Here is a 23,499-nt window from a genome sequence, read left to right as displayed (position 1 = left end):
CTGGTCCTCTCCGCACACATTTATTCGTTTCTATAGACTGGATGTGACAGAACCCTCTCTGGCCCACTCAGTTCTGGGAGTGAGTAGTCAGGTGGTATAAGGTGGTTCTGTAAGGGCGGATTCCTCAGACTATTCTGTTTCTCCGTCTGGGTCAGTGATGTAGTTTTACACTTTAACCCTCTCGTCTTCAGTCTGCTTCATCAGAATATCGGCAATACGGGAGTTGTCTATATCCCATAGTGAGATACCGAACGAATGTTAGAAAGAGAACGAATAGGTTACTGACGTAACCCAGGTTCTCTCTTAACATGAAGTGAGGTATCTCACAACATTGCCCTCCTTGCCTTTTCACACAGAGAAGAGATATGCGGAGAATGACGAATCGGCAGGTATATGCGGTTTATATACTCCCTGATCGCTGCAGCCTGCAGCGATTAGTCTGCCATGGTTGGCAGACGTGGTGTAATTGGTGCTTCCGCGATCGGTCACGCCCAGAGGCATTCCCATAGTGAGATACCTCACTTCATGTTATCAGAGAACCTGGGTTACGTCAGTAACCTAATCGTTTTGTTTTTTGTTATAAGTCATAAATGACAAGGATGCAGCCAGCTTCTCGCAATGCAAAGTCAAGACGGTTGGATTGTCACTACTGGAGGTGTCACAGAGACATGTTCCGCGACTCGGTGTCAGTCAGGTGTCATGACTCATGTCAGTGTCAGTGTGTCGCGATAATGCACAGCAACTGACATTATTGGCATGTGCCAGGGGATAGTGGCATGTGTCACTGACATTATTGGCATGTGCCAGGGGATAGTAGGCTATACCATACAAAAACAAAAAGCAAATTTGCCTGTGAACGCTTTATATAAAGACAATATAGGCAGGTCTAAATCCGGGTGATCACTTATCACTATTATTGTAACGGTCACCAGCTGGAGTGCCCTTGAGAGCCACCAGAGGGCACTCCACACCAGACTCTCACATTCACTCACAGACTACATCTCCCATCATTCTCTGCCTGGACTCATCAGCACTCATTATCACATTCACCTGTATCTCATCTTCTTGTTTAGTTCACCCCATATAAGCTTGGTTCACCCCTTCACTCACTGCGATGTTTTGTTTGTGTCACACTGCATCTCTGAGCGTTTTCCCTGGTTTCCTGTTTCTTGGTTTTTGGATTTCTTGCCTGTTACGTGGACTATTCTCTTGCCTCTGACCCCTGCCTGTCTTGTTTTGTTTTTGTTTGTTTGTTTGGACTGCCTACCTGTGTTTTGACCCATTGCCTGTTTATTGGATTACGTGTCTGGATTGTCTCTTAATAAAAGCTGCATTTGAGTCTCGGAGCAGTTTCGTGACAATTATATATATCATCATATCGTCCAGCCCTAAAACTTTTATAGTTTGCAGTGTTTATTTAAAAACTTAGTGTTTATTCAAATTATGCAAAATATAAGATGGTAAATATTTAATTGATGATTTGTCAATACAATATATAACAATACAATATATAGGGTATGATTTTACCCCAAAAGTCAACATATTGACACAAAATGACAACTGCAAATCCACGTTTCGCTGCCTGGAGTCGCTATTTCTGTGAATTGCAGCAATTAATTTGCGTATCTTTGTTGTAGCTTTCGATAGTCTGTATAAATATATCTCAGATTTCTTTGTCAAATCTATTGGTACAGTCAATAGCTATGTTTCCATCCACACGTTTTTATCCGAATTAAGTTATATCGAATGAAAAATGTCTTATGGAAACAGTAAAATTCGATTGAATTTCATGAATATTGACTCAAATGAAATACGTTCGGTCTCATCGGATTTTATCTTGATCGATATACGGCTTATGCGATAAACTCTGATGGAAACGATCATTTGTTGGTAGATGACGCGATCCATTTTGTCTAACTAAACTTTGTTTGCAAATGTTTGCTTAAATGTTGTGCGATTCAGTGCGAAAATGAATGGAAATACCTTAAAATGTCTCAAATCAATTCGATATACCAATTTGATCGCAAACCAGCATGTGACGTCATTACGCACAGGTTTTTATTCGCTTTAAAGCCGTTTGATGGAAACACACTTTCACCAGCTTTATTCGCATGAGTTTTTTTTTACCAAACTTCAGATAATTCGATTGACAAGTGGATGGAAACTTAGCTATTCTCAAAGCTCTTTCGCATTTTAGATGTGTTGTGTGTGTTTTTCACGCTGAAAACCAATGCTACTACTTAGTCTTTTGCCACTCAGTGGGCGTAACCGCAGTCACTCCGGCCGACAGTGACGTCACACACATCTCCTCTCATTCCCTCCTCTCATGGTTGAGTAACCCGAGACGTTTTACAGAAGGGCTGGATTTGGTTTAGAGGGTGGGCTCTTCAGGGCGAGACAATGTTTATAAGAATGAAACTTAGTGGCTCAGAAGATCATTCTTTCACCTCTGACACATCGGGAAACATCATCGTTCCTGCTAAAAAAAAAAACTCTAGGTAGTGCTTGAATAGAACAGATTTTTTACATTACACTTATGTACATGTAATGATGAAAATGATGCAAAAACTGCTGTTCTAGTGCTGTACTGTCATATGAAAGATAATGCATGGATTTATGTTTTTCTTAGACAAGCATGTGATGTTGTTTACATAAGGACAACTGAATTGACCAATGCTCTGTTTGGGATTTTCACTTTGTTATGCTGATCATCTCTTTCTCTCTCTTACTTTCTAGCTTGTGAAAATGGAGTCTTTGACTGCAGCAAACACACAGTTCTCCATCAACCTGTTCAAGAAGATCAGCGGAGGAAACGCATCAGGAAATGTGTTCTTCTCTCCTGTCAGCATCTCCTCGGCTCTGGCCATGGTGTCGCTCGGTGCAAGAGGAAACACAGCAGATCAGATGATTAAGGTGATCTCACACAATATACTTTTAAAAGAGGGTGACGAGAGAGAAGACTGAGACAGAGGGACCAGGAAGTGACACATGCCTTTGCATGCATTCCAGATTTAAAGGGGTCATGAATGGTTTTGTTTTATTGTTTTATAATGTTTGCTGGGGTGCACTTATGATGTTAATAGGATTTTTACATTAAAAAATGGTCATCATTTATATATAAAAGGCATTTTTCTACCCTTTCTATTTTTCTACCCTTTCTATTTTTTCTACCCTTCTTTTTCTTCTTCTTCCTCGTTAATGGCCTCACTCAATAGGAGTATTATCTACTATCATTATCTACTTGGATCATCATTCAAGTGGATGCTGCACACTGGTGGTGGTTGAGGAGAGATCCCCTGATATGATTGTAAAGCGCTTTGGGTGTACAGTAGTACATATGAAAGCACTATATAAATGCCTCATTCTATTCCATTCTATTCTATTATCACCACTTACTGTATATCTTACATGGGTATCTGTAATCTGTATTTTTTGTTTGTTTAATGCCCCGCTCACCCTCTGCTGGTGCTGTATGTTCAGCTCCTCCAGCTTCCAATCTTTCCCCTCAACTTCCAGGATGGGCAGAAGCATCACGATTCCCATACATTATATCCTATGAATCTCTCAAACCATGAGATTTACTGGTTGTTGATCATCGTATTTGTTACATTTAAAAAATACATGCTCTACTGTTTTTAAAACATCACTGTAAGGACCACCCATTGGCCCAACGACGGAATCCAACGGTGGGTGAAGGAATAATGTGTGTATGTCTTTTCAGCGCTCCAGTGTAGTTCACTTAAAGCTACACTGTGTAACTTTTTAAGTTGATTCTTAGCAAAAAAAACTTTGTTCTATCAAAATTATATGTGCTCATTCATGTGGAATAACTTCTACCAACTAATAAAGTATTCTCGTAAGCTTAGAATCTGCCATTTATAATACATACGAGCGAGTCTCTCGAATGGCGGTAGCCATGTTGCGCCTCCATCTTGAAAATACATACGCCAAAGAGGGACATACCTGGAAATTCAAGCTTCGCCTTTCGCGCTTTACACTCAGTGACACCGTAACGAATGCGGGGGGGAGATTACTTGCGACTGCCGGCAGATTTGAAAGATTGCTGAAGATGGAGGATCATGCCTATTTTCAAGGACGTGTAACAGAGTCGCCAAGGAAGCGAAAGAGAGAATTAAAACGTCAACGCGACAGGCAAATCAGCCAGCCCGGTCTCACCCCAAAACGTCATATACTGACGGGTCTTGACCATACGTCAACATACGACGAAAAGGGTAACCCTATAACGTCAATATGAGACACAGACATAAGCGCACCAGCAGCGCCTCCTAGCGGTACCCTAACGCATACCTAAACCTACCCATAACCCGAATCGTCACACATGGACATTAAAGGGGTACCCTTTTCGTCGTATGTTGCCGTATGGTCAAGACCCGTCAGTATGTGACGTTTTGGGGTGAGACTGTGTTAAATCAGCAGGACCAAAGTCAATATTGGAGTAAATTTTCCCAGATGGAAAGAGCTCACGAGGAGCAAAGATTTTAAAACGGACGCGGAAGTTGCCTGCTTTCTTCTCGACAGGTAATTCAGCCTATTTGTGTAAATTCGAAGTTTTATAGTTGCTTGTCTAACCATAGCATGTTTGAGCATAACTCCAGAACGACCTCTAGTATAACTTGCGTTACTTTTCCTCGCGTCAATGGTGAAAAAGTATTGTTTACCCTGTAACATAAATCTGTGCTGCGACGGATCACAGGTGATGAATAGTTTTAAAGGCGGAATTAGACAAAGTCGAACTGGAAGCCATGCTAATCTTGGAATAATGCGGCCACCGTAGGAGTTAAAACGCCCTCGGAATTGAAAGGAACAGAAACTAATATTCACTGGGTAGTCATATACAATTTCACCGCTAGATGGGGGAAAATATCACACAGTGTAGCTTTAATTTATTGGAATTTAGTTTCAATATTATTTTAGCTCTATGCGTAATCTGACTCCAATTTCAAATGATAATCAAATTTAGATTTTTTTTTTTTAATAGTTGCGAGCTTGCAACGTGCTAAGATGATCCTGGTAAAGGGTCCCAAATACTGCTACCCTTAAATAACCAGACCAGAACAAAAGGGTTATAAAAATATTGTTTAGAGTTCTTTTGGATCAATCCAGCACCTGGTTTCGGGAGATATCTTGAAGAGACATCACCCAGAGAGGAGAACAGGATTCTCCTAAGTTCTCAAACTTTCTCATTAAACCAATGACTGCAATGAAATTAAGACCATTTTACCAATCGCACTGAGACACTTAAAATGATACTAAACATGAAAAGGAAAAAAAAATAGATTCACAAGATACATCATATGTGATATATAGACATTCTTAGTGAACTTTTCGTGACTTGACTCGCGAGAAGAGGAGGGGAGGAGGGGAGGAGGGAGAGGGGGATGCAGAGATAAGGAAGAAGAAAGGTTTGGACAGGCTAAGTCACACTCAATAATGCAGGTCTGTCCTGTGCTCTGTCTTTGCTATCTTTTGTCCAGGGTGCGTTTTATGGCTTTATTGCATGAGTTTGGTCTTAGCAGGAAAATCTGTCCTTACATCACATTCATCACACATACCGTTTTCATGCTTCCCCATTATTTATTGCAAGTGTTGAGTTCAATCCTGTGTGCTTTTTCCTATCCTGATTTTAGCCTCTGATTTGAATTCTCTGTTTGAAAGGGGCGTGTGTGCTGTGAGACTTCAGAGCCCACAGCTGTGATTGGCTAACATCTGATACCGTTATTGTACTGAGAGTTGAAGGATGTCAGATGATTGTTGGCCAACCAGCGTCTGTTGGCCATTCATAAATCCTCTCCCGTGGCCTCATGGGATAGTAAAGTGTCCATCGAATGCGCACTTCAGAACCTTGGAAGTAGTAGTAGGTCATCCGGGGACTTTTCGCCAACTGTGTTTCAAATACAGTGCATACTAATCCAGACTCAAAACACTTCTGTTTAGCTGTGCATTTACTGAATGAGATCTGTGCCACTGTTCGTCTGACTATTTGTACTGTATTTTATATTATTTTATTATTCAAACTGTTTTAATTATTCTTATTTCTTTTGATTATTTTATTTTCTTCTATGTAAAGCACTTTGAATTACCATTGTGTATGAAATGTGCTATATAAATAAACTTGCCTTGCCTTGCTTTACTCTTTTGGTGTAGGGAAGTATTCGATTCTGGACGCACCACATGTAAACTGAGTTCCAGGCATGGCATAAACAGTAAAGCGCCAGCAATTAATCACTCTTTCCACTCATTAAAATGAGCATTTGAGAAGTGCATTCACAATATATGCTTAAGTTATCTTTATTAACTCTACCATATCAATGCTGTGTAGGTCCTGGGCTTTAACAATGAACCACCAATGATGCAGCAAACCCAGAATCCTCAGACTCCTGCTGAACTCAAGGTTTCGTATGAATATTTACATCAAACACTAACCCAGTTAACAGGGAACGTTCTCAGAACTTTAGCCAACATTCTGTCTAGGTTCTGTTGCATGAACAGCTGTATTTACTGTAGAGATGCATGTATCCTTTGGGTTCGTCTGATTCAACTGATTAAATCTGATATTGTTGATGCAAACAGAAATGTCCAGAGGAAAAACCTGAGGACCAAATTCATTCCAGCTTCAGCAAGTTCATGAGTGATCTGAACAAACCAGGAGTCCCGTATGTGTTGAGTCTCGCCAACCGCCTCTACGGAGAGCAATCCTACCAGTTTGTTGAGGTAAGACTTGGTTTATTCACTGGAGGTTCTGGAAATGTTCTCAACTCTAATATCACTTCCACCTCAATCGGTTTGCTGAATTACAGAAATTCCTCGATGACACAAAACACTACTATGAAGCCGGACTGGAGAAGGTGGACTTCAAGAACCAATCAGAGGCTGCTCGTGTCAACATCAACCAATGGGTGGAGACAAAAACACAAGGTGAAATCCAGCATAAACTTATTCTCAATTTTAAACTTATTTTACATTCTTACAAATAAAAGTTATTTCATGTTTTTTGCAGCACTTTAGGTTCAGCAAAAATGTCTTTTCAAGGGCCATGTTTGGCTTCATGGGTTCTTGAGTTGAGCTTTATAGTAACAATATCAAACCAACCAGTTCAAATCACTGCTCAAAGTGAACAATGTCCATTTGTATTTTAGAGAAGATCAAGGACTTGGTGCCACAGGGAGCCATCGATGGGAGGACGAAACTGGTTTTGGTGAACGCCATCTACTTCAAGGGAAACTGGGAGAAGAAATTCCCAAAGGAATCCACCAGAGATGGGCAGTTTAAGCTGAGCAAGGTGAGAATTCCTGCTCTTTTTTATATTATTTTACTTATATTTGTAACATTCATGATGAAATCTGAGAGGTTATAATGTATTTCCATTGATGCTTGGCAGAATAAAACTAAACCAGTGAAGATGATGTATCAAAAGGAGGACTTTCCTCTGGCCTTCATCCCAGAGATCAAGAGTCAGGTTCTGGAGCTGCCGTATGTCGGGAAGAATCTCAGTATGTTGATCATCCTTCCTTACAAGATGGAAGACGACACCACTGGCCTTCAGAAGGTGATTTGAATGCTTAATTAGCCAGCCGTGACCAGCCAGATGTTTATTTGTGAAGCAGTTTTCATTTTGACTATTTCAACTATTTCTTTGACATGTCTCTCTCATTATCCAGCTTGAAAAGGCACTGACCTACGAGAAGCTCATGGAATGGACCAAACCAGAAGTCATGCATAAACAAGAGGTTGAAGTATCTCTGCCCAGATTCAAGATGGAGGAAACCTACGACATGAAGAGTCTTCTGATCAGCATGGGAATGGAGGATGTTTTTGATGAGAAAAAGGTGAATCTTTCAGGCATGTCCTCCAACAATGACCTGGTGGTGTCGAAGGTGATCCATAAAACCTTTGTTGAAGTCAACGAGGAAGGAACCGAAGCGGCTGCAGCCACCGATGCCGGCCAGACTTTGTGTTATATCAGCCCGCAGGTCTTCAACGCAGACCATCCTTTCCTTTTCTTCATCCGACACAATCCATCCAAGAGCATTTTGTTTTATGGACGCTTCTGCTCTCCATGAGTGAGTCCTGCTGCATGAGACGCTTCCAGCTAGTTTAGGTGATGATCTGGTTAAAATGAGTAGAGGAGACTCGAGACGACTACTACAAATCAAAACAGTTTAAGAAAAATGTATATGTGCCAACAGATCTTTTGCAATTTACAGGAGAAAGACTTATTTAATTAATAGTATAAAATTTTACAAAAATGATTGCTTCAAACACAAATTAATCCTACAAGGTTAAGTGGGACCTGCATTACAATTATTTGAAATACATTCATTCCTAATCATTATCGTTAACTAAAACCATAAATGTTACTTGAAAAAAAAAAAAAACATTTAGTTTAAGTTGAAGTACTCAAATAATTAAAAATGACAATGTACACAACAACAATTACGAAAACTTTAAAATGCAAACAAAATAGCCTATAATAAAAAGGAAATCTAATTGAAAATATTACCAAAAACTATAATAGTATATCAATGATAAATGTTACAAACTGCTCGGATACGCAAAGTCTGAGGATCCAAAGGCAGTAGTTTATTAAAGGGTAATCCAAAGTAGTGATGTGAGCTTTCGAAACACTCCTTCATGAAGCTTCGAAACCTTTATGAATCTTTTGTTTCGAATCAGTGGTTCGAAGCGTGTTTTGAAACAGTGAATCATTTTGCAAAGCAATTGGTTCAATTGATTCAAAGCTTTTCTCCCATCACTAATCCAAAAACGTAATCCAAAACAGGCAAAAGGTCAAAACACAGGCAAACAATCCAAATAGATACCAGGAAAAATCTGGAAGAACAGGCAACAGGCTTAAAACCATGGAACAGATAATCAAAGAAGCGCTCAGAAATGTAAAGGTGACACACACAAGACTTAGCAATGAATGACTGAATAAATCAGGCTTATATAGATGGAGTTAAAGCTACACAGTGTAGGATTTTCTCCCATCTAGCAGTGAAATTGTTTATGACTACCAACTGAATATTACTTTCTAGCCCCTCCCATTCAGAGGGCGCTTTAACTCCTACGGTGGACGTACTATTTCAAATCTGCCGGCAGTCGCGAGTAATCTCCCCCTCGCATTTGTCACGGTGCCACTGAGTGTAAAAACGCGAAAGGCGAAGCTTGAATTTCCAGGTATGTCCCTCTTTGGCTAATGTATTTTCAAGATGGAGGCGCAACATGGCTGCCGCCATTCGAGCGACTCGCTCGTATGTATTCTAAATGGCAGATTTTACGCATACGAGAATGCTTGATTAGTTGGTAGAAGTAATTACACATTAATGAGCACATATCATTTTGAAAGAACAAAGTGTTTTTTTGCTAAGAATCAACTTAAAAAATTACACAGTGTAGCTTTAACAAGGTTACACAGCTGACAGCATCAGGGATAATGAGTCCGGGAGAGTTCTAGGAAACGTGTTTATGATTGAAGAAATTAAATGCATTGCAGTTGTCCTGAGTCTCATTCAGGCTGTGGTTTTGGACGGGTCTCTTCATGCTACTGTACATGTAATCAAATCTATCAGTTTACAGAATCATTTATGAGGCTACATATCGTCACCTTCCTAAAATAATTGCCTAAGTCATTTTTTTACAAAAATGATTTTTTTGCATAAGTCATTTCCTCATGATTCTGGCCACCTCTGGTAAAATCGGCCACATCCTCAGTTGAACAGATCATGCAATTCTACCCCTATAGTATAATCGCCTATGTCAAGTGTGTGACTTAGGCCGTTTTATTTTGCCTAAGTTAAAAGGCAATGAGACTTAGGCAATTTTACAAACCTTTCAAGATGGCCGGTGCATCAAGAAGATCGAAAAGCTACTCAACCTCTGAAGTTATTTTCATGATTCAGGGCTTACCCCCTGTTGGTAAGTGATGAGGTTTACTATAATATAGGCTAGACTATAAATATTGCATAGTTTTTTGTCTTTTTTAGTCCACATTTTAGTCAATAAAAATAGCTAAGTCAATGAAGCTAGCATTAGGTTTTCTGTTAACCCTCTATGGCATGGTGTTGCCCTCAGGCAACAAACTACCCTTTGGACCTCACACCACCCCTTTAATTTTTTTTATATATTTTTTTAAATAGCCTATATAATATCCCCTGACATGTCTGCTCAATGAAATCAGGGGCTGAAGTGGGTGTGACCTTTTGTTTGGGGGTGGAGTAGTCCTTTCATGAAGCAAAGCCACATGGTACACAGTGCCACCAATTAGTAAGATAAATATCACTTTTTAACATGTTTAAGTTAAAATAACTTTATATTAAAAAATATATGCATGTGCATCAGTATGTAAATAAGTATGTTTGATTGTTTAAAGATTTATTTTGTTTTTATTTATATACTAAAACTGTGTTTTTTTGTTTGTTGCCTCAGGGCAACACTGTGCAGTTAGACCGCTTTTGTTCAGGCAATATCATAGGGTTAGGAGGACCAAATGGTGCATTCAAGTTCTCCTGGGAAGTTTGTTTTTACAAGTTCGGAAAACTCAAATAATGCGCATTATGTGTCATAATTTATGTTTCATTATTATTGTTGTTGTTGTTATTATTATTATTTGAAAGCCAAGATTTGAATAGGCTACCATATTGGAATCAAACAGCTAGAAATGATGTGTATACACTCACCTAAAGGATTATTAGGAACACCATACTAATACTGTGTTTGACCCCCTTTCGCCTTCAGAACTGCCTTAATTCTACGTGGCATTGATTCAACAAGGTGCTGAAAGCATTCTTTAGAAATGTTAGCCCATATTGATAGGATAGCATCTTGCAGTTGATGGAGATTTGTGGGATGCACATCCAGAGCACGAAGCTCCCGTTCCACCACATCCCAAAGGTGCTCTATTGGGTTGAGATCTGGTGACTGTGGGGGCCATTTTAGTACAGTGAACTCATTGTCATGTTCAAGAAACCAATTTGAAATGATTCGAGCTTTGTGACATGGTGCATTATCCTGCTGGAAGTAGCCATAAGAGGATGTGTACATGGTGGTCATAAAGGGATGGACATGGTCAGATTGGCACTAAGGGGCCTAAAGTGTGCCAAGAAAACATCCCCCACACCATTACACCACCACCACCAGCCTGCACAGTGGTAACAAGGCATGATGGATCCATGTTCTCATTCTGTTTACGCCAAATTCTGACTCTACCATCTGAATGTCTCAACAGAAATCGAGACTCATCAGACCAGGCAACATTTTTCCAGTCTTCAACTGTCCAATTTTGGTGAGCTCGTGCAAATTGTAGCCTCTTTTTCCTATTTGTAGTGGAGATGAGTGGTACCCGGTGGGGTCTTCTGCTGTTGTAGCCCATCCGCCTCAAGGTTGTGCGTGTTGTGGCTTCACAAATGCTTTGCTGCATACCTCGGTTGTAACGAGTGGTTATTTCAGTCAAAGTTGCTCTTCTATCAGCTTGAATCAGTCGGCCCATTCTCCTTTGACCTCTAGCATCAATGAGGCATTTTCGCCCACAGGACTGCCGCATACTGGATGTTTTTCCTTTTTCACACCATTCTTTGTAAACCCTAGAAATGGTTGTGTGTGAAAATCCCAGTAACTGAGCAGATTGTGAAATACCAACAACCATGCCACGCTCAAAATTGCTTAAATCACCTTTCTTTCCTATTCTGACATTCAGTTTGGAGTTCAGGAGATTGTCTTGACCAGGACCACACCCCTAAATGCATCGAAGCAACTGCCATGTGATTGGTTGATTAGATAATTGCATTAATGAGAAATTGAACAGGTGTTCCTAATAATCCTTTAGGTGAGTGTATAATCTGTTTGGTTGTAAAATGTATTACCTGAATGAAATGAAATCGAATGTATCGTCCTGTGGAATCATTCATTCAGACAGACAGCATACGAAGATGTTCAACTAATAAAGATCTTCATCGCTGGCAAACAAAATAATTAATTTGCAGATTTGCTTTCACTTGACTTGACTGTACTGTAGGTCCACGGCCAGTACAGTCGGACGCTTGATGTTCTTAAATCTTCCTGTTATAAGTCCGAGTGTGAAACCGCTTCAGATTCAGTGCGTGCAGGAAACCGAACAAATCATTCAAACTGATTCGCAAACTGATTTAGACAGTTCTGCCAACTTATTTGATTAAGTCCCCAGCAAAGAAGAGCTGGAGGTAGAAGTGAGGAGATGCACATGCCTCCTCAGAATGATGTTTAGTTTGTTTGTTAGTGTTTTATTGTTGACAGAGTTGAACATTTAAAATTGCCTAAGTCACAAAGGCATGTTCAGAAATCTGCCTAAGTCATTTATTTCTGTTACGTTACATAATTGACATGCATTGTTATTAGTATGTCAATAGTCATCTTCTGCCATAACCTTTTTGAGTGACATTATCAATAAATATCATATATTCAATTATTGATTCAGTTTTTTGTGTTTTCTGAGAAACCTGAAAAAATGACTTAGGCAATTATTTTAGGAAGGTGACGATATTATGTTTATGCATTCACTGTAACAGTATATTCAACATAAATGAAATAAATCTTTACAATTCTTCAATAAAACCTGATTTTGAGTCATTTTTAACTGTAAACCGCTTTCACAAATTAACTGTGGTCAAACTCTGGTGCCAATGAAACTCAAAGAAAACTGGTTTCTGAAAAGAGTGTTGAGGGAAAACATGGAAAGAGAGGAAATTAATTTACCATTTTAATTAGTAAAATAAGTTTATTTTTATGATTGTAAAATCAGGGTGTATATGTATGTATATTAATCAAAAAATGTATTGGCTAAAATTATATTTTTTATATTTTTACCATTAAATTTGAGAATTATGTTTCATAATATTACTGTATAAAAGTTGCTGAAAAACTTTGGAAGTTTAATGAATTTCGGGAATACTTTAGATTGGGGCTTGTTGTTGTAAACTGCATTTCATTTATAGTTTTGAGCTTAACTGTCATGTTTTGATGAAAAGCCAATAAAAGTTGCACAAACTGATCTGTGGTTACAAAAAGATGAGTAAAGACTGACAATTAAATATTAACCAAACTCAAAGATCAACTCAAAACTAAAAGGAATCTGATCTAAAACTTGTGCCATGATCTAGAATCAGACGACCTTGTAACAAAAGCCTATAGTCCATATAATGTGACAATATGGGTAATAATGTTCAATCATATTCAAGACTAGTGTTGTTTTATAATTATTATTTTCATTATTATTATTAATATATCATATTATAGCCTATTTTATAATTAAAATAAAGCTTAATTTTAGTTTAAGTTTAGTTATTTTGTTATGAGCTTTTGTCGATTTTATTCGGGTGGGTTTTTCCATTCAATGTAGCCTTTATTTTAATTGCATTTTTAGTAATTGATTAGCTTATCAAAATAAATATATTAATAAACATTTCTTATTTGTTAAACAACTCTTGACAAGTGTTGTTATTCTCAACTAAAACTAAAAATGTAATTACTTTGGGTAGTTAAAATAAAGATGAAATAAAATATATATATTAGATGGAAAAACTTAAAAATAAGAAATGTTTATTAATACATTTATTTTGATAAGCTAATCAATTACTAAAAATGAAATAAAAAAGGCTAAATTGAATGGAAAAACCCACCCGAATAAAATCGACAAAAGCTCATAACAAAATAACTAAACTTAAAATGAAATTAAGCTTTATTTTAATTATAAAATAGGCTATAATGATATATTAATAATGATAATATTAATTATAAAACAACACTAGTCTTGAATGTGATTGAACATTATTACCCATATTGTCACATTATATGGACTAGGCTTTTGTTACAAGGTCAGAAACCAGTTTTCTTTGAGTTTTGTTGGCACAAGTTTGACCACAGTTAATTTGTAACAGCGGTTTACAATGAAAAAATTACAATAAAAACTCAAACAAAGCAGGTTTTATTGAAAAAGTGTAAAGATTTATTTCATTTATGTTGAAAATACTGTTACAGTGAATGCATACCCGTAATATGTAACCTCATAAATGTTCTTTTAAACTGAGATTTGATTACATATACAGTAATAGGGCTGGGTATTGACACAAATTTCACAATTCGATTCGATTCAATATTGATTATTTTGGATATCAGGTACAATACATGGCAAATTTTCTCAAGGAAAACAAATCTCTTAACTAAAGCTGTAAACTATGGGAGTCAGTTGTAGCCTATAGGCTTCATTAGCCTACTATAATATTGAAGGTAAAAATTAACTGATTTGTATACATACTCTTAAATTACACTTTTATTTATTTTTATAATAATAAAGTTATATGAAATATAAACATTTAAATGGTGGCTGTCATAAACTTGCTTTATTTATTTAAACATGCATTTAATATTGAAGAATCTAAAAAATTATAATGAATATGTAATATGGTGCATATATTTAGCAAAATGCTCCTCTCTAGAGTTAATTTTTCAAGCTGACTGACGAGTTTATGGTCACTGGATATGTTTTTTCTGAGGTAAATGTGACGTCACATGACATTGTTTACAAGCTGTTTTACTGACGTCTTTCCATGGTTGAAACACTGATTGAGCGATTCCATGTGACATGATACGGATTTCGATAAGTTGTACTCTATCTTTTAACACACTTTCAGATGCTCATTCATGTTTATTTCGCGCTGTAACTGGTGTTATTAAGGCGGAAGAGAAGATCACGTGCTTCTGCTTCTCTTGAGCTGCACCAGAGCGATCTCACGCCACAGCGCCGAAACTGTATTTATGGTTTTGAATTTCATAAGAAAATGGACGTAATTTGAAATCTGAGACTTTGTTTCATATCAGTAGCACAAAGATTATTGCGATTTATTGGATGGGATGTCGCTACGATGTTCCATTCATTCATCAACTGAAAACAAGATGACTAGCCTAATCGATTCTTGGGATTTAAAAATCGATATCGGTTCGTAAAAATGAAATCTGGGGACTGCAGATGCAAATTAGCCTAAGGCTAACTCTGGTGTAATGCATCAAATGTTTACATTTATGTTTTTAATTGCACATGGTCCCTTTTAAATAAAATCAAATCAATCAATCAAAATCAATATTTTTTTACCCAGCCCTATACAGTAGTATGAAGAGACCCGTCCAAAACCTCAACCTGAATGAGACAACTGCAATGATTTTAATTTCTTCAATCATAAACACGTAAACATATGTTTCCCAGAACTCTCTGCCTGTGTCAGCTGTGTATTATTAACCTTGTGAACTCTGTCTATATAAGTCCGGTTAATTCAGTCATTCATTTCTAAGTCTTGTATGTGTCACAACTGCATTTCTGAGCACATCTTTGATTATCTGTTCCATGGTTTTGTCCCTGCCCTGGTTTCTATTTGGATTGTTTTTGCCCGTGTTTTGGATTACGTCTTTTGATTAGTGATGGGAGAAATTAAGCTTTTCAAAGCTTTGAATCAATTGACCCTTTGCAGAGAGTTTGATTGACAGGCGATCTGACCGATCATAATCCGCCATCCGCCGAATCCGCCATTCAGGAGAGTTAGTAGATTAATGTCGGTGGATTAGAAACGGTGTGTACTGACATCTTTCCATGGTTAAAACAACATTCCTTCTTATATTCATTCATGTTTATTTGATGTTTTAAACGACATGAATCGGACATGGGTCACAACGTGTAAACGGACGGATATAGGCAACCAATCAGAATTGGGCATCAAGACCTGCAGTGTAAACGAGGCTTAAGTGAATGATGGGTTTCTAAACATTTATGATGTAATGAAGCCTTGTTTACTGAAACCATGTGACTTTGGCACTTTAAAACACGCGTTGAACCACTGGTTCGAAACAAAAGATTCGTAAAGGTTTCGAAGCTTCATGAAGGAGTGTTTCGAAAGCTCACATCACTACTTTGGATTACCCTTTAATAAACTACTGCCTTTGGATCCTCAGCCTTTCTGAGCAGTTTGTAACATTTATTATTATTGATATACTATTATTGTTTTTGGTAATATTTTCATTTAGATTTCCTTTTTTTCAATTTTGTTTTATGTCAGTTAATGTTTATATTATTTCAAGTAACATTTATGGTTTAGCTTTTGTATAACTTTATACTATTCAAGTCTTTCTCCTGTAAATTGCAATAGGTACTAATCTGTTGGCACATATAAATGTTTCTTAAACTAAAATATGACAGGTTGATTTGTAGTAGTTGTCCCGAGTCTCCTCTACTCATTTTAACCAGATCATCACCTAAACTAGCTGGAAGCGTCTCATGCAGCAGGACTCACTCATGGAGAGCAGAAGCGTCCATAAAACAAAATGCTCTTCGATGGATTGTGTCGGATGAAGAAAAGGAAAGGATGGTCTGCGTTGAAGACCCGCGGATAGGTCCAACAATCAAATATTATGACGACACCGGTGGCTGCAGCCGCTTCGGTTCCTTCCTCGTTGACTTCAACAAAGGCTTTATGGATCACCTTCGACACCACCAGGTCGTTGTTGGAGGACATGCCTGAAAGATTCACCTTTTTCTCATCAAAAACATCCTCCATTCCCATGCTGATCAGAAGACTCTTCATGTCGTAGGTTTCCTCCATCTTGAATCTGGGCAGAGACACTTCAACCTCTTTTTTACGCATGTCTTCTGGTTTGGTCCATTCCATGAGCTTCTCGTAGGTCAGTGCCTTTTCAAGCTGGATAATTAGAGAGACATGTCAGATGAATAGTTGAAATAGTCAAAATGAAAACTGCTCCACAAGTAAACATCTGACTGGTCACGGCTGGCTAATTAAGCATTCAAATCACCTTCTGAAGGCCAGTGGTGTCGTCTTCCATCTCGTTAGGAAGGATGATCAACATACTGAGATTATTCCCGTCATACGGCAGCTCCAGAACCTGACTGTTGATCTCTGGGATGAAGGCCAGAGAAAAGTCCTCCTTTTGATACATCATCTTCACTGGTTCAGTTTGATTCTACCAAACATTAATGGAAACACATTATAACCCCTCAGATTTCATCATGACTGTTAAAAATATTTTAAAAAGAGCATGAAATCTCACCTTGTTCATCTTAAACTGCCCATCTCTGGTGGATTCCTTTGGGAATTTCATCTCCCAGTTTCCTTTGAAGTAGATGGCGTTCACCAAAACCAGTTTCGTCATCCCATCGATGGCTCCCTGTGGCACCAAGTCCTTGATCTTCTCTAAAATACAAATGGACATTGTTCACTTTGAGTAGTGATTTGAACTGGTTGGTTTGATATTGTTACTATAAAGCTCAACTCAAGAACCCATGAAGCCAAACATGGCCCTTGAAAAGACATTTTTGCTGAATCTAAAGTACTGCAAAAAACATGAAATAACTTTTGTAAGAGTGTAGAATAAGTTTCAAATTGAGAATAAGTTTATGCTGGATTTCACCTTGTGTATTTGTCTCCACCCATTGGTTGATGTTGACACGAGCAGCCTCTGGTTGGTTCTTGAAGTCCACCTTCTCCAGTCCGGCTTCATAGTAGCTTTTTGCGTCATCGAGGAATTTCTGTAATACAGCACTGGTAGGATTGCTCAACAAACTGGTAGGATTGCTCTCCGTAGAGGCGGTTGGCGAGACTCAACACATACGGGACTCCTGGTTTGTTCAGATCACTCATGAACTTGCTGAAGCTGGAATGAATTTGGTCCTCAGGTTTTTCCTCTGGACATTTCTGTTTGCATCAACAATATCAGATTTAATCAGTTGAATCAGACGAACCCAAAGGATACATGCATCTCTACAGTAAATACAGCTGTTCATGCAACAGAACCTTGACAGAATGTTGGCTAAAGTTCTGAGAACGTTCCCTGTTAACTGGGTTAGTGTTTGATGTAAATATTCATACAAAACCTTGAGTTCAGCAGGAGTCTGAGGATTCTGGGTTTGCTGCATCATTGGTGGTTCATTGTTAAAGCCCAGGACCTACACAGCATTGATATGGTAGAGTTAATAAAGATAACTTAAACATATATTGTGAATGCACTTCTCAAATGCTCATTAGAATAGTTTCAAATGTTCTAGAAAAGACAATGAAGAACTGATGATGTCAAACACATTCTTTGTTGATTTTGGCCCTCAGGCCTTTGATAATTAAATGAGTGGAAAGAGTGATTAATTGCTGGCACTTTACAGTTTATGCCATGCCTGGAACTCAATTTACATGTGGTGCGTCCAGAATCGCATACTTCCCTACGCCAAAAGAGTAAAGCAAGGCAAGGCAAGTTTATTTATATAGCAAATTGGTAATTCAAAGTGCTTTACATAGAAGAAAATAAAATAATCAAAAGAAATAAGAATAATTAAAACAGTTTTGAATAAAAAATAAAATAAAATACAGTACAAATAGTCAGACGAACAGTGGCACAGTGCTCATTCAGTAAATGCACAGCTAAACAGAAGTGTTTTGAGTCTGGATTAGTATGCACTGTATTTGAAACACAGTTGGCGAAAAGTCCCCGGATGACCTACTACTACTTCCAAGGTTCTGATGTGCGCATTCGATGGACACTTTACTATCCCATGAGGCCACGGGAGAGGATTTATGAATGGCAGTGAAGCGACGCAACTGATGCTGGTTGGTCACGTGACAGTATCAACATGGTGGATGTAGAACGTCTGGATTACATTCATAATACACATTCATACTTCATATAACACGCTTTTTAATGCCCACGAAGTAAATTCAAATTCAAATGTAGTGCATACTCAGACAGTTTGTGATTCAGACGCAGCTACAGATTAGATCTCATTCAGGAAACACAATTTTTCCATTTGTGAAAGCATTTTTACATATATAAAATGTAAACGCTATATACAGAAATGGGAAGTAATGAAGTACAAATACTGTGTTACTTTACTTAAGTAGATTTTTCTGGTATCAGTTTACTTCACTATTTTTCTGACAACTTTTTACTTTCACTCACATTTTTTTACACAAATGTCTGTACTTTCTACTTATATTTTCAAACCTGGCTCATTACTTTAATTCTAATCTGTATTTGCTGACATGATCAATACTATTTCTTGTCATTGCATGTCTTTTTCAACAGAAAACATGACTCCCCCATTGGTGTATAATTTTCTTGACTATCACGCACCACAGACGTAGGCTATAAGCTCCCACAGAGCAAGGCAGAAGACAACAAGAAGAATGATTAACGTTATGGATGAGACAGAGGGAGTTAGCGATGTCGACATGACTGAGAATAGAGACATTCCTGATGACGCACGGCCATATATGAGGGAGATTATGTAATTGTCTGCATTAAAAAGGATTCCTGGCGAATGCATTGCTAATTGTGCGAACCTAAAAAGCACAAAATGCTGGCTTTCAAGAATTCGCTGTTGAATTTAAGAAAGCACTTAAAGGTTGTGTATGACAGATAATGCCCAGTTTTTGAAGCGATTCGCAGGGGTTCAGATTTAGGAGCGGCTAAGGATTTTTCCCAACAATTTTGTTTCTCAGTGTTTGTATAAGGGATGTTGCCACATGTTGCTGGTGCTGATGGCACACACATTAATATTCAGTCTTTAGCACACATTGTTTAGTCCAGTGTTACGGTTGTGATGCTTTTGTTGTTGTTCCTGCTGTCTCCTTCTCCTCCTTTAGGATTGGTCATGGACTTAATGAGAAGTGTTGGTGGTTGGACCAGAGAAAGAGGGCTGGACTATAAAATCCCTTGGAATTCCTCTGGAGGGAGCTCTCTGTTTTTGTTTTTTTTTGCCTGCACTTTGTTGTACTGTGTGTTTGACCTGTGAAAGTGTAATACAATGTCTGCTGTGCTCTTTCTGTGTAGAGTTAACAGAGTGCTGTTAGCCACCTAATTTTTGGTGACATGTTTTTAGAAACTTCAATGTTTTTGATTACATCTGTTACATACAAGCTACATGACTTTGAGAAGCCGTAGGGGGTGAGTGCCTCATTTTCTTTGTAGGCCAAAAGGCCTTCACTTTTCTCCTGTTTACTGGATAGTTAAGGAGATAGGGTACTTTTTTGTATATTTTGTTTCTTTTATTTGTGATCAATAGGGAAGTTAGCTTTCTTGTGGGAAAGTTAGTCTCTGTTTGTTTGTTGTTTTGGCATTAGCTCACCCCTGAAGTTAAGTTTTTGCTTCATTTGATTTATTTGATTTACTCAAAACACTTTGTAAACTCTGAGATACCATATTCCGAAAACAATCAAGAGAGCAAGAAAAGTCAAATAAAAAGACTAACTGAGAAGCATTGTGTTTGTTACTTCCCTGACCTAGACCAGGGTCCGTAACACCAGTGAATAGTCAGCAATTTGAGCATGTACTGATTTAAATACTTTTTCTTTTTTATTATGGAAATGTGTACTCTGCTGTTATTTTCTCCACTAATAAGCGGTCATCACAATTTTCTTTCTGTTTGTACTTAAATAGAATTTACAGTATAACTCGCCTCAATTTTGTCATTTTTAAAGCATCCAAAGACAAGAGGCAGAATCACCCTACAATCTATGATGTGGCCTAGGGGGCGGGAAAGGTTTTTTTTTTTTTTTTTTTTTTTTTTTTTTAAATCAGCTTAGTCTTTTCTCTGCTTGTGTATTACATGGTACGGTAGTTGCTCCGATACATTAATTAGCTAACAAAATTTGAAAGGTAGGCTAAGTTCTTTTGTATTAAAGCATTAATAGGATGTGAGGTCCATTTACCAGCGCGACACTAAAACAGGTAGTAGTAATGGCTACTTGAAACATGAGTACAAAAAAAACAAAACAAAAAACAGATGCATCACCCATGTAGGCTATCCAGTAGGTGGCAGTAATACTCCTAAGGAGTGAGCAGCAAAATGCCTTTTATTTATATATTTGGACAATTTTTGGTGTAAAAATCATACTAAATTCATAAGTGCACCCCAGGAAACATAAAAAAATAATGAAACAATGCAGTTCATGACCCCTTTAAAATCTGGAACGCATGCACTCGTTGTGTTAACTTGCTTCCTGGTTCCTCTGTCTCAGTCTACTTTTACTGTTGTGTGAGTCTGTAAGATCACCTTAATCATCTGATCTGCTGTGTTTCCTCTTGCACCGAGCGACACCATGGCCAGAGCCGAGGAGATGCTGACAGGAGAGAAGAACACATTTCCTGATGCGTTTCCTCCGCTGATCTTCTCGAACAGGTTGAGGGAGAACTGTGTGTTTGCTGCAGTCAAAGGCTCCATTTTCACAAGCTAGAAAGTAAGAGAGAGAGAGAGCGAGAAAGATGATCAGCATAACAATGTGAACATCCCAAACAGAGCATTGCTCAGTTCAGTAGTCTGTTCTATTCAAGCACTACCTAGTTTTTTTAGCAGGAACGATGATGTTTCCCCAGAGGTGAAAGAATGATCTGCTGAGTCACTGAAGTTTCATTCTTACAAACGTTGTCTCGCCCTGAAGAGCCTATCAAATCCAGCCCAAACGTATCGGGTTACTCAACCATTATGGGATTAATATCCTGCCATGATTCAAAACTGAAAATAAAGTTCTGAAAGGTTGAAACTAAGTGTTCGAAAACTCAAAATCTTACAAAAAAAAGTTTTGCAAGATCGAAAAATAAGATTTGCAAGCTTGCAAAATGTAAAATATATATCTCTGCAAACATTGTTGTTTTTGAGATTTCCTTCTTCAGAACTGCAACTTTTTTTTTTACGATGTTGCGCAAACAATTTTTCAGAGTTTCAAATTTGTCAGTGTTCTCCCATTGTATTAGTCTGTTTTCCAGGTTTGAAACCTTGTAAATGGTGATCTGAAAACTGGTGTGCGAATGTGTGAAAAAAAAGTTTTGAAACTCTGAAAACAGAGTTTTGCAGGCTTGCAAAGTGGTAAAAAAAAAAAAAAACTCTGCAAACATCATTTTGTTTTGAATTTTTTATTTTTTTTATTTTATTTTTTACAAAATGTAAAAAATATATCTATATATATCTCTGCAAACATTGTTGTTTTTGAGTTTTCCTTCCTCAGAAGTGCAACACTCTTTTTTACGGTGTTGTGCAATCATCTTTTCAGAGTTTCGAATTTGTCACTGTTCTCCCAGTGTATAGTTTGTTTTCCAGATTTGAAACCTTGTAAATGGTGATCTGAAAATTGGTGTGCGAATAGGTGAAATAAAGTTTTGAAACTCTGAAAACTGAGGTTCGAAAGGGCGAAACTTATTACATTACATTCCTATTGCAGACTATTTTTTCAGAGCTGAGTTTACAACACCCACTTTGCGGAGATACACCCACACAGTTGCGAGCTTGCGACTCATGTGATTTGTGGCAGCGTTGTCACGCAGCTCTGCTCTGAAACTCTGAATCTCAGACTGAGCAAAAATGAAGCTTCGCAACTTAAACAAAAAGCCTGGAGGGAGGGCCTTCTGCTCTTGGCCAATGCTTTGCTGTCTGCTGACGTACTGTACGTCATATTCAGGCGAGGCAAAGCGCATCTCAAACAAGCTTATTGGCTTCTGTGCGTCAGATGCCATGTCACTTAAAGGAGAACTCCGGTCAATTTTAACATTGAGCTCATTTTTTTGTACATTTGGAGTGCTGTCAGTACAGAGAACAACGACAAAAATCGGTGTTGCCTACACCGTGTTATCCTCTTTTTAAAATTTGCACCCTGTTGACTTCAATGGGGCAAGTTTTAAACCTGCTTTTAGCCTCTTAACATCCTTGATGTGTCATTACAAGTGCACAGGTCATGTGAGTGATTCCTTCAGAGTGAACACGAGTGAATCTGACTGCAGTAGATGTGAAAGATATGAATAAAAATTATATTTATTCAGCCAGCGCTCATACCTGTATTTACATCCTGTTTTCGGTCAAAGTCCATAGTAATCGATTGTCGAGTTCACGCGCATTGGCGATAATTTTTATTCATATCTTTCACATCTACTGCAGTCAGATTCACTCGTGTTCACTCTGAAGGAATCACTCACATGACCTGTGCACTTGTAATGACACATCAAGGATGTTAAGAGGCTAAAAGCAGGTTTAGTACTTGCCCCATTGAAGTCAACAGGGTGCAAATTTTAAAAAGAGGATAACACGGTGTAGGCAACACCGATTTCTGTCGTTGTTCTCTGTACTGACAGCACTCCAAATGTACAAAAAAATGAGCTCAATGTTAAAATTGACCGGAGTTCTCCTTTAATGTTAAAACTGCTACTGCAGATTACGACGCCAGGAAAATATAAAAAGCAAATTTGCCTGTGAACGCTTTATATAAAGACAACATAGGAAGGTCTAAATCCGGGTGATCATTTATATCAATATTATATCGTCATATCGTCCAGCCCTAAAACTTATTGTTTGCAGTGTTTATTTAAAAACATCAAATTATGCAAAGTATAAGATGGTAAATATTTAATTGATGATTTGTCAATACAATATATAACAATACATAGGGTATGATTTTACCTCAAAAGTCAACATAT

At 37.9% G+C, this 23,499-nt stretch overlaps 1 protein-coding gene and 1 pseudogene across 2 annotated transcripts; one reads left to right on the top strand and one right to left on the bottom strand.

Moving 5' to 3' along the window:
• Nucleotides 1-2,322: 2,322 nt before the first annotated feature.
• On the top strand, nt 2,323-9,616 carry LOC307172357 (leukocyte elastase inhibitor-like). Its single transcript, XM_079894670.1, has 8 exons — nt 2,323-2,498; nt 2,737-2,913; nt 6,341-6,412; nt 6,592-6,732; nt 6,819-6,936; nt 7,158-7,300; nt 7,400-7,567; nt 7,680-9,616. Exons 2-8 carry the CDS (start codon nt 2,746-2,748, stop codon nt 8,079-8,081), a joined length of 1,212 nt encoding a protein of 403 aa, XP_079750796.1. The 5' UTR covers nt 2,323-2,498; nt 2,737-2,745; the 3' UTR covers nt 8,082-9,616.
• Nucleotides 9,617-16,087: 6,471 nt separating this feature from the next.
• Nucleotides 16,088-21,270, bottom strand: LOC307172353 (leukocyte elastase inhibitor-like; annotated as a pseudogene). The gene is made up of 6 exons (XR_013824101.1): nt 21,092-21,270; nt 17,924-17,995; nt 17,461-17,744; nt 17,101-17,243; nt 16,846-17,013; nt 16,088-16,733 (listed from the first exon to the last, which is right to left on the bottom strand). The product of XR_013824101.1 is annotated as a leukocyte elastase inhibitor-like (transcript).
• Nucleotides 21,271-23,499: the final 2,229 nt, after the last annotated feature.

Source organism: Squalius cephalus (assembly GCF_949319135.1).
Source record: "Squalius cephalus genome assembly, chromosome: 15".
NCBI lineage: Eukaryota > Metazoa > Chordata > Actinopteri > Cypriniformes > Leuciscidae > Squalius > Squalius cephalus.
This window is presented reverse-complemented; position numbering and strand designations above follow the sequence as displayed.